At 33.9% G+C, this 12,567-nt stretch overlaps 1 protein-coding gene across 5 annotated transcripts; it reads right to left on the bottom strand.

Annotated features, from left to right (window-relative positions):
• Positions 1-313: 313 nt before the first annotated feature.
• On the bottom strand, positions 314-12,132 carry LOC125496051 (uncharacterized). Of its 5 annotated transcripts, XM_057393705.1 has the most exons (6): positions 11,260-12,132; positions 11,060-11,156; positions 10,909-10,963; positions 10,190-10,339; positions 1,483-1,547; positions 314-489 (listed from the first exon to the last, which is right to left on the bottom strand). In XM_057393705.1, the coding sequence occupies exons 1-5, from the start codon at positions 11,636-11,638 to the stop codon at positions 1,530-1,532; spliced, it is 699 nt and encodes a 232-aa protein (XP_057249688.1). In that variant the 5' UTR covers positions 11,639-12,132; the 3' UTR covers positions 314-489; positions 1,483-1,529. The 5 variants fall into 5 exon arrangements, 3 of the variants coding, with proteins under 3 accessions (XP_057249688.1, XP_057249687.1, XP_057249689.1); XM_057393704.1 differs by lacking the exons at positions 314-489; positions 1,483-1,547 and having other exon boundaries at positions 10,036-10,339; positions 11,260-11,661; positions 11,760-12,132; XM_057393706.1 differs by lacking the exons at positions 314-489; positions 1,483-1,547 and having other exon boundaries at positions 10,036-10,267.
• Positions 12,133-12,567: the final 435 nt, after the last annotated feature.

The raw sequence follows: 12,567 nt of genomic DNA, 5'->3' as shown, positions 1-12,567 counted from the left end.
TTTTGGCCTGATTTGCCTTCTGTTTAGTTTAATACACACAAAGTCTATACTGCTAGTGGTGGCAGTTTAGGCTGTTGTGTTACCCTTTAGGAGATTTCCGGTCAGATCGATTACCACCGTTGTCGGGATGTAATTGCTTTCAAGTCAGTGGTCTCCTACTGTAACACCCCGATAATTCTCTCTTTTCAGAAATAACTTTATAATATAAAACATAGAGAATTACCCAGGCATTATTGCCGGTGTGATAACATATCGGCTTATTCAGAATTTAGCAGCGGAAAACAATTTACTAAAAACCAACTTTATTAAACTCACTAAATAAATGACAAATGTCGAGGATCTAATAAACCAACTTAAATAAACAACCATCTAAAATAAAATGTTCCTACGGAAGCATAAATTAAACTATGCTAGAAATACAGTCTCTCCACTCCAGATTCCCAATGCGATGCACATCTGCGAACCTGTAATGTCAATGCAATATCGACTCTGTTCACCAGAAGGATCATCACAGGATCAATAGGCAAAGCCATGATCACACACACAAATAAAGCACGTAATCAACAAGTTGATTACTACATATCAAACATAAACATTCCTAAACATGATACTAAATAATAACGTATAGGAATAAACAATAAATAAACATATAACAAACTGCAGGCAACTTTTACTGAACTAAATTCAAACATACATCTTTTAATACTTAAATGGAATAGTTATTGGACGAGTTAACTTAACTACTAATGTGAAATGCGCGCGACTCCGCATTTCAGAGTGACCTGCGATATCAAGGAACCTTTGAAATAAAAGAGGGATGGTGATCAATCCATTCCTAGAAAAGCCATGGGCTACCACCATGTACTCCAACCCTTAGTGTCCAACTCTAGACGTGCACCAGTCTAAAGTCTATAACTTATTCTCGTTACACTTTACGTTATTTACATGTTATTACTTATATTGACACGCACATATAAGCGACACATACATAAATAAGCAGACATTCACAACTGGACTTATTTTATCTTTGGATTTAACACGTGATCACAACTCACAATCCAAGACTACTTTAATTTCTTTTTACTCTTAACTTTCTATACTTGTTGAACCTAGCCAACAACAATCTTACCTTTATATAGGTATAACTTGTAACTTACCAAATAAGGTCCACGACCCTCACAAGATAATAAATAATACTTCTCAAAGAATACATGCATTACATGATTCACTTTAACGTATATAATTCTTATGCGAATTAATAAATAAACTTTATTAACATGCTTGCATCAATTAATCCATACAAACATATAATTCGGTATTCATAATCAATTCTAGATCACATGTTGCACACAGGCATAAAACATGTAAAACAAATTCCAGAAATCACATATATGAACAAGTAGGTTCCTATACATGATACTAATATTTAAATCTTCCCTAAAACATGATACTAAGCCACATAGCACGTAATAATGTACGTACCTTGTATATACTAGCCTGTAGGCCACTTTTAAATCGTTAAAAGTCTCCTACAATGTATTCTCCGCCTAGAAAACAAAGTGACTAAAATTAATAACTCGAAATAAAAATTACAGCAGCTTTAAATAAATTAAAACCCCTTAAAAACATGTTTTAAAATCGATTTTAAGTATCAAACTTAAGTTATTTTTAATTCCTAGTATAGTACTACTATTCTAGCAATTAAAAATCCTTTAAAACTCCATAAATAACTCTTTTATGAAATTACAACACTTTTAAAATCTAATAACCCTTCTTAAAATATGTACAACGTATTTAAAACACGTATTAAGTAAATCTCATCGTTCATAATATATTTCTTTAGTATCTAGCAAATAAAAACCCTAAAAACTCTTATTTTCATGATTAAAACTAAAAATAAACTCAATATAATAAATCTGAAATTTCTTACAATATATACTATGATGACCGAAAATATATATATAAAAAAAACAGTAATTTAATTAGTAAACATGATTAATAATGTTGAACCCTAGTTTTGATGATGACAAAGAAACAAAGATGCAAACTAAGTAGTGAACTAATGAGTTATTTAAGTGTATGATGTTTAAGGTATCAATGAAAGGAACTGGGAGAATACGAAGTCAAGGAAGAAGTCAAGAGAGGATTTCAAAGGCTAAGTAAATAAGTTTATATAAGTTCATACTGGAGCAAGCATTGGATCAAGAAGAATAAAAGCTAGGCGTTTTATTTTCTAGTTCCAGTGTAAAGGAACAAAGTAAGGATGGTAAGGAACAGTGGCAGTTTTATTTGAGAATGAGAGTTTGTTCCTTTCTAAGGAACAAACTAAGTGGCAACTAAACGAATCTGTTAAAGGAACTTGGTTTATAAAAGGAACTAGACTTAGGCGTGCAAAAGTATAACGGTACAATTATGCAATTGAGTAAGTCATGCCTAAATTATAGGAAATTAGTTTTATCTAATTTAAAATCAGTTTTAATGATAAAATCAGTTTTAAATAGAAAATCTATTTAAGGAAAAGATTTTGTTTTTCGGAAAATATAAGAAAATAATTATCCGGTTATATAAAGAATTTGTTTAAAAGATATTATTTTCTTAAAGATTAAAAATTCAGTTTTAATGATAAAGCTGTTTTTATAACTAACTGATTTTCGGATAAAGCTCAAGGAACTCCTATTACTTAGGAGTTGTGGCTAAAATATATCCACGTTCATATTGAGATCATGGGATCATGGAACATGATGAGAAACGTGTTCCTTAGAGGAAGGAACATCATGGGTTAATGGACTTAACATGTAATCGAGTTTTACTCCCACGTTCTTTGTGATTATCACTATAAATATTGAAGTATAAATGAGTTCCAAAATGTGTCTGACTAAGTAATTAAGTGAGTTTAACTAATTAAGTGTCAGTGCCTTCATTCTCTCATAATAGCCATTTGTTCTTTGCTTTCTTACTCTAATTCCACTAAGCTTATTTCGGTCAATTGTATTTTGGTTTTTGGGGTAAGGGAACTTTGAGTAAAATTCTGTAAGAGAGAAGCTTTGAGTGAAGCTTGTATGAGTGAGATAACTTCGAGTGAACTTGAGAGGAACTACTGTTAAGAGAATAGTGGCTCAGGAACTTGAGTTTAGGAACTCAAGGTGTGGCTCGAGTTAGAATTAGGTTGTAACAAAGTTGTTTGGCCTAATTAGTGAAAGAGTTGAGTTTAAAATCCCTAGTGGTCGTGGTTGTTTCTTCTTGTTGGGCCCAAGAAGTTTTTCCTCGTAAAAATCTCTTGTGTTCCTTTAGCTTGTTTATTTTAAGTTTTAGGGCCTGTTCTCTTCGGCATAAAACAGTTGAACTGAACTGAACTGAACTTAACTTATTGGAGCTGAATTGAATTGAACTGAACTGAACTTATCAGAGCTGAACTGAACTGAACTGAACTGAACTGAACTGAACTGAACTGAACTAAATTGAATTGAATTTAATTGAATTGAATTGAAATAAACTGAATGCAATAAATATATAAATAATATTTTAAAAAAGAATAATATGAATATTAAATAATAATTATAAAGATAAGTAATAATAATGAATAATAATAATAATAGTATTTTGGATATTTTTAAATGATAGTTATAAATATATAATATTAATAATCATAAATTAATAATAATAATAATTAATGATAATAATGATAATTAATAATAATTATTTTATATTATTTGTATTAATATATTAATACTTGATGATGATATATAATAACAATAATATCTAAGAAGTATATTAATATTACTATTTTAATAATTAGATTTAATAATATAAAAATATTTAGTAATTAAAATAATGATTGGGTTGGACCGCAAAAATTACATCATAAACCGTCTTGACGCGATTTGATTGGTTTATGGGCTAAAAAAAGTGGGTTCATTTGTGCTTTGACCTAAATCATGTTCCTCGTAATAATAATAGTAATAATAATGAGTAAAGCTATAATAAACAAAATAATATATAGAAACAACAACAATAATAATAATAATAATAATAATAATAATAATAATAATAATATAATAATAATAATAATATAATAATACTTAATAGTAATGATATATATTTAAAATAATAATAATAATAATAATAATAATAATAATAATAATAATAATAATAAGAGTAATTAGTAAAATAAATTATACCAACATAATAATAATATTTAACAAAATCATTATAAAAGAATGGAGCTGAACTGAACTGAACCGAACTGAACTGAATTGATCTGAACTGAACTGAACTGAACTTATTGGAGCTGAACTCAACTGAACTGAACTGAACTGAACTTATTGGAGCTGAACTGAACTGAACTGAACTGAAAATAAGCTGGGGAGAACAGGCCCTTAATTTCCGCAAAAAGTTACGTTTATTTCTACACCTACAATTCACCCCCCTCTTGTAGTGTTCCTAGGGAAATAACAAATAATAATAAAATAACATAAAAACCTAGACTTTTAATGGAATCTTAGGAAGGAAGAAAGAAAACAACCGACAAACGAAGGAGGAAGGAAAGGCGTCGGCACAGCAACAGCAGCAACACGGCAGCAGCAACTTTTCGGATTTGAGAAGGTTTGTGACGTTTCTTGTTGAATAAGAAACGTTACTTGAAGAAGAAGAAACGAGATTAGAGAGAGAAGGCCGAAAGAAAAGACGCACGAAGAGGAGAGAGAAAAGTCGAAGGAATGAGGGAAAGTGAATGACGTGATTTTTGTGGAGAAAATAATTGTGTGGGATAAAATAATTGGGTTTTAGGATATTTATATAAAGGCTTCCCTTTTTGGGCATAGGAAAAGAGATAAGGTTTAATGAGATTTGATGACTAATAAGATGAACAACTTAGGACTTTAATCATCAACATGACTCTTTTCCTTTTTATCCTTTTAGGATTTTCGATTCCATTAAACTTCTTTTTCAATATACTTTAATATTTAAAACTTTTATTAAAACTTGCTTAATTAAAATATTTTCAATTTTTATTAAGCCATGAAAAATAATTTCATTTGACTTTTAAAATAGTCAACCCTTTTTAAATAGTCAAATCATTTTCCAAACTCATTTGAGTCTAAATATAAATATATAAATACTTAATATATTTATAAAATCCTTTAAAATTGTGGGGGATTACACCTACCATGGCACAACCTTGAAATAATTGTCTTTCGCCATTGCTATTCTCAGTTTTTAACAATTCGAAAGCAATTATTTAATTCGCAATGGTTAACAGTTCAACCAAATCCATGGCTCACCTTTCCAAGCTTGAGTCTCTTGACGGAAATAATTACAAATGTTGGGCTCAGAACTGCTCATGTTTTTCAAACAGTTGGACACCAACTATGTTCTGTTCAAGGACTGTCCTGCTGCCATGACTGCTATAGGTGATTCATCCTCTTCGAACTCCTTCGACTACTGTTATTAAGAAGAATGAGGATGAAATTTTAAAATATGAAAAAAATAATAAAATTATTCGTTTCCATCTCCTAATCTTATGACAAATAATCTGTTTGATTTATTCATGGTGTAAGTCATCTAAACTGATTTGGGAGGCCCTTGAGAAAAAAAATATGGGGCTGATAATGTTGGGAAACAAAATATGTTGTTGGAAAGTGGCTGCCTTTCCAGATGGTTGATGACAAACTTGTCATGGACCAAGTTCATATCTACAAAAATTTGTATGCTAATGTTTTAAATGAAGATTTGCGAAGTTTTTCAAGCGAATATATTGCTGGAAAAATTTCCCCTTCCTGGAGGGAGTTCCGTAACAATATGAAACATAGGAAAGAGTTTTTGTGTCTTCAGGAACTAATTGGTCATATGAGGATTAAAGAGGCAAACTGCATCAAGAATAATCATAACTTTGTTGTTGTTAATGTTACCAAAGTTAATCTGATGGAAACTGCTGCTGCTTCATCTGATAAGTTTAAGGGTAAAGGTAAGAAGGTCAACAATAATGGTAAAAAGCAAGGAAAATTCAACAAACCTAATGGTAAGATTCAGAAGAGGTTTGTCCTTTGCTATGTATGCGGCAAGCCTGATCATAGGGCTTATCAATGTCCTCAACGCCAAGGTTATATCCATAAGGAAGCACCTCGGGCTAACCTTGCTGAATCTGATGATCTTGTTGTTGTTGTGGTCATTGAAGCGAATCTGATCAAGAATAGTTCTGATTGGATTTTGGACACCTAGGCTTCAAGACATTTCTATTCAAACAAGGAGCTTCTCCATGACTTTCAGGATGCTACAGAAGGTGAGTGTGTCTACATGGGCAATGCGGCAACTGCTGGAGTGCTTGGACAAGGAAAGGTCACTCTAAAACTTACCTCTAGAAAAACCCTCTCCCTTTCAAATGTCTTGTATGTTCCTACTATGCGTCGCAACCTAGTGTCTGATGCCTTATTAGACAAAGCTAGTTTGAAAATTATTTTTCAGGCTAACAAGGTTGTAATGACTCGTGGTGGGGAATTTGTGGGAAAGGGATTTAAGTGGGGTTTATTTATTTTGAATGTTGCTTCTTCTGTTGTTCTTGCCGTTAATAAAACGATTTGTGGTTCTGCTTATATTGTCGAGTCTTTAAATTTATGGCATGGTAGATTAGGGCATGTGAATGTTCCTTCTATTAAGAGACTAAGGACCTTAGCTTTAATTCCTAATCTGTCCTCAACAGAGTTTTCTAAGTGTCTAGTTTGTGTTGAAGCAAAATTTACTAACAAACCTTGCAAAACCATTTCTCAAAGAACCACCCAACTTCTAGAATCGGTTCATACGTACTTAGCTGATTTTTAGAACACCAGAAGTAGAGGAGGAAAATTTTGGTACATTTCTTTTATTGATGATTACTTTAACTAAGTTATACCTTCTTAAGGGTAAAAGTGAGGAAGGGGAAGCTTTTATAAAGTATAAGGTCGAGGTAGAAAACCAACTTGATAGAAAAATCAAGAGGGTTAGGTCTGATAAGGGTAGAGAGTATGAGAACTTCTCTTCGAATGACCATTGTGAGAAATTGGGTATCATTCATGAACTTAGTGCTCCCTGTGTACCTCAACACAATGGTATAGCTGAACAAAAAAAAAGGTCCTTGAAAAATATGATGAATGTAATGCTTGTAAGTTCTGGGTTGCCTGATGAAATGTACGGGGAAGTAGTTCGTTCAACATGTCATGTTCTCAACCGAGTACCTCACAAAAGGTTAGATAAGACTCCTTATGAGTTTCCTTAGAGTGTGGGGATGTCTAGCTAAAGTTGGGCTGCCTGACTATAAGAAGTCAAATATTGAACCCAAGAGTTTTGATGATGTGTTTATTGGCTATGCTCATACTGCTTATAGATTCATGACTTTGAGTGATAGTTCTATTTGTGAATACAGAGATGCCGAGTTTTATGAACATGTTTTTCCTTTGAAAAAGGGTGATATTGCATATGCGCCTTCTTGTTCTTCTCCTGCTGTTGATTTATCTACTTGTTCTACGTATGATATTGTTTTACCTACTTGTGATATTCCTGTTGATTTGACTTTTAGTAGTACTTTAGTTGACATGCATGCTTGTAGTTCTTCTACTGTAGATGAGCCTAGGAGAAGTAAAAGACCTAAAGTAGAAAAAGACTTTGGTTCTGATTTTGTCTCTGCTTTTATGTCTGAAAGTTCTTATGTTGACTTGTTGAGTGATGAACTAGTTTATGCTTTCATGATAGAAGAGGATCCAAAGACCTTTGAAGAGGCAATGAGATCTGTGGATGCAGTTTTTGGAAAGAGGCCATTAAGAGCGAGTTATATTCCATAGTGTCTAACTCTACTTGGGAGTTAACCGACTTACCTAAGGGATCAAAGACCATAGATAGTAAATGGATCTTTAAAAAGAAGTTGAGACCTGATGAGACTATTGAGAGGCTTAAAGCTAGGCTTGTCATTAGGGGCTTCACTCTGAGGAAAGGACTAGATTACTTTGACACTTATTCTCCTGTGACTAAGATAGCCACCATTAGGATCTTGCTAGCTCTTGCTGCCATTCATGACTTAGTTCTACATCAGATGGATGTTAAGACTGCTTTCTTGAATAGTGACTTGGAGGAGGAGATTTACATTTCTCAACCTGAGAGTTTTGTGGTGCAAGGTCAAGAAGATAAAGTGTGTAAGTTGAGAAAGTCCTCATATGGTCTCAAACAAGCACGCACCAAAACAGTGGTATGACAGAAATAAAAGTACTATTGTGTTAAATGGCTTCATTGTCAACAACTCTGATTCCTGTGTGTATTCCAAATTGATAGGATCAGATTATGTTATTATATGTCTTTATGTGGATGACATACTGATTTTTGGTAACAACTTAAAGGTGGTTTATGATACTAAACTTTTCTTGTTATCAAAGTTTGAGATGAAAGATTTGGGAGAAGCTGATGTGATTTTAGGAGTAAGACATAAGAAAATCTCCGATCGCATTTCCCTTAGTCAGTCTCATTATGTGGAAAAGGTGCTTAAAAAGTTTAATTCCTTTGATGTTGTTTCTGTGAGTTCTCCCTATGATTCTAGTATTCATTTGACCAAGAACTTAGGTGAAAGTGTCTCTCAAAGTGATAATGCGAAAATCATAGGTAGTTTGATGTACCTCATGAATTTTACTCGATCTGACATAGCTTATGCAGTGAGTAGACTTAGTAGATATAAGCTTTTATAAAGTATAAGGACGAGGTAGAAAACCAACTTGATAGGAAAATCAAGAGGGTTAGATCTGATATAGGTAGAGAGTATGAGAACTTCTCTTTGAATGACCATTGTGAGAAATTGGGTATCATTCATGAACTTAGTGCTCCCTGTGTATGTACCTCAACAAAATGGTATAACTGAACAGAAAAATAGGTCCTTGAAAAATATGATGAATGTTATGCTTGTAACTTCTGGGTTGCCTGATGAAATGTAGGGGGAAGCAGTTCTTTCAACATGTCATGTTCTTAACCGAGTACCTCACAAAAGGTTAGATAAGACTCCTTATGAGTTTCCTTATAGTGTGGGTATGTCTAGCTAAAGTTGGGCTGCCTTACTATAAGAAGTCCAATATTGGACCCAAGACTTTTGATGTTGTATTTATTGGCTATGCTCATGCTGCTTATAGATTCATGACTTTGAGCGATAGTTCTATTTGTGAATACAGAGATGCTAAGTTTTTTGAACATGTTTTACCTTTGAAAAAGGGTGATATTGCATTTGTGCCTTTTTGTTCTTCTCCTGCTGTTGATTTATCTACTTGTTCTACAAATGATGTTGTTTTACCTATTTGTGATATTCCTGCTGATTTTACTTTTAGTAGTACTTCAGTTGACATGCATGCTAGTAGTTCTTCCGCTGTAGATGAGCCTAGAAGAAGTAAAAGACCTAAAGTAGAAAAAGACTTTGGTTCTGATTTTGTCTCTGCTTTTATGTCTGAAAGTTCTTATGTTGACTTGTTGAGTGATGAACTAGTTTATGCTTTCATGATAGAAGAGGATCCAAAGACCTTTGAAGAGGCAATGAGATCTGTGGATGCTAGTTTTTGGAAATAGACCATAAAGAGCGAGTTAGACTCCATAATGTCTGACTCTTCTCAGGAGTTAACCGACTTACCTAAGGGATCAAAGACCATCGAATAGTAAATGGATCTTTAAAAAGAAGTTGAGACCTGATGGGACTGTTGAGAGGTTTAAAGCTAGCACTAGTGGAAAAAAAAGGAAGGGTTGCGGTTAAAACGACCCTAAGGGCTGCTATTTTGGCCAGCAGCCCTTTCCATAGCAGCCCTTCGGCAAAAATGAAGGGCTGCGGTTTTTGACCGCAACCCTTCACTACGGAGGGCTGCAGTTTGGGCCCAAAACCGCAACCCTTCCATATCGAAAGGGTTGCGGTTTTGGGCCCAAACCGCAGCCCTTTTTACAAATTAAGGGTTGCGGTTTTCATGAAAACCGCAACTCTTGTGACCTTATAAAACAAATTTTTTTTTTTGCATTTTTAGTCCTAAATGATCCACCAAACAGTTATATATATATATAAGTATCATTTTCCATTGCAAATCATATTTTTATACAAATATAACTAAAAAAACTATCTAATCAGGAACTTCAACTAGAGACTTTCTAGTTGTCTTTTAGATTCCACCTAACATACAAAATAAAATCTTGTAAGCAAGTAAACAAGAACCTGCATTCTAGCAACCACACTCCAATCTTGAGAGTAGAAACTTGTCTGATGAAAGCCTCCATCACAGTTCTTCCAATTCTGTGAACGTAGTCCAACAGATAAACTTGTCACCTTTACGATATGCCCTTGGTAAGAATTTAAGGCCTTTCCCTTGGTAACAATTTCAATGCAAGTTCAGAAAGCAACACAGATGAGGGCTAATAATACATCTACAATATTACTTTGGTTTATGAGATCTTAAGTACAAATAAAGTATGGATAATTTCATAACAAAAAAACGAAGCTCAAAAAATCTTCTATGCAACAAATAAATTATCCACATCTTACTCTGTCCAGCAAATTAGGCAACTGCTTTGAAAACACAAGTAAACATGCATTCATTACTTTACATACATAATTCAAATGCATGATTCCGATTAACCATATTTTGGAACAGCTGATCAAAATTGTGTTCGATATTGTATTTACTAACTTTATGGGACAACGGGAGGAGAATTCTTTTAACTTCTAACTTCATGAAGCATGTCACTGTCTCAAATAAAAATAGCAAGCTAGATTCAATGAGATAATAATAAAATTCTACATTTCAGATGATAAACAAGTGTCTTCTCTATTTATGAAAGGCTGATAGTCTATAGAATCGAGCATGTTGCATTACAGGCAGACAGATATTCCTACACAACGAGGCTTTCAGGAAAAATGCAAGGTAGAAAACTCACCATGCCATAGTCTGTAATAATCATAGAAATATAATTTGAAGGAGTTATATCGCAACTGTTGAAGGAAGCAGAATATAGCATTTTAAGAGTTATGACATAAACCATATGTGCGAGCATTTTGGAATAATGTTTAATAATCTTCAAAACTCACATTAGATTCAAAAGTTGCAAATTCTCACTACTTGTCCAATCACTCAGGTAATTGATTTCTGTTGTACCAGGAACCTTCAAAATTACATCAGGGTCGCCTGAAGATTATAAGACATATTAACCCAAGCAGCTCAGAAATGATATAATAGATCAATAGCAAAAGGAAAAAGAAAATCAAGGTCAAACAGGCAAGCAACACACCAAGTTCATTAAAACATATAAAATTGAGTTGAACCCTTTCATGAAACTTATATGCTTCACAACAAACCAATACTGGAACATGGAAGGCATGCGCCATCATTGCTACACATGCAGTTCCAACCCTTGAGTAAACAGTTCCATTCGACAAAATTGAAGCAGCCCCCAAGAAAATTCGAGTGACTTCATGCATACTATATGAAACAACATTTATATGTATGTATGTACAGTTCAGACCCTTGGCTAAATGTGACGTCACAGGACAAGATGGGTGAACCAGTGAAACGAGCAACCCTTTCCAAGCGATTTCTCCACATTTGAAGAATTTTTTCCATGACAGCACGAGATGCAGATTTCTCCACAAAAAAGCGTCGAACAACATCAAAGATTAACGTAAATTTAGATCTGAAAACAAAATAGAAGAAACAAGAATGAAAAGAAATAATAAGAACTAAATAGAAGAAACATGGAAGTAATTACCAAAAAATTGCACATTTAATGACCTCTTTTAAATGTCGAACATCGAAGAAGAAGAAGAAGATGAATGAGTAGAGATAAAGAGTTTGAACATCGATGTCAGTTCGAAGCTTAGGCCATTAGGGCTGAGTTGAGTTGGTTTTTTTTGTGAAATTTTAGGCCTGAGTTGAGGAGAAGAAGAAGAGGAGATGAAATGGGAGAAGAGAGAGAGAGAGGGGTGTTTCAGCAGCGAGGGAATGAAAGAATTGGAGGGAGTTTAGGGGCCAGGGAAAATAGAATAATAAAGAATTTAAGGCCCAATAGGGCTGCGATTGGCCCAAAAACGCAGCCCTTCTTACTGTAAGAAGGCTGCGTTTTGTAACCGCATCCCTTCTTGAAAAAGACTGTGGTTTTCTATAAAACCGCGACCCTTGTAGCGCAGCCCTTCCTTTTTTTTTAGCTTGTCATTAGGGGTTTCACTTAGAGGAAAGGACTAGATTACTTTGACACTTATTCTCCAGTGTCTAAGATAGCCACCATTAGGACCTTGCTAGCTCTTGCTGCTATTCATGACTTAGTTATGCATCAGATGGATGTTAAGACTACTTTCCTGAATGGTGACTTGGAGGAGGAGATTTACATGTCTCAACCTGAGAGTTTTGTGGTGCAAGGTCAAGAAGATAAAGTGTGTAAGTTGAGAAAGTCCTTATATGGTCTAAAACAAGCACGCACCAAAACAGTGGTATGACCGAAATAACAATACTATTGTGTTGGGGGAAGCAGTTCTTTCAACATGTCATGTTCTTAACCAAGTACCTAACAAAAGGTTAGATAAGACTCCTTATGAGTTTCCTT

This window comes from Beta vulgaris, chromosome 3, assembly GCF_026745355.1.
Source record: "Beta vulgaris subsp. vulgaris cultivar EL10 chromosome 3, EL10.2, whole genome shotgun sequence".
NCBI lineage: Eukaryota > Viridiplantae > Streptophyta > Magnoliopsida > Caryophyllales > Amaranthaceae > Beta > Beta vulgaris.
Note: the sequence above shows the minus strand (reverse complement) of the source record. Positions and strands in the feature narration are given on the sequence as shown.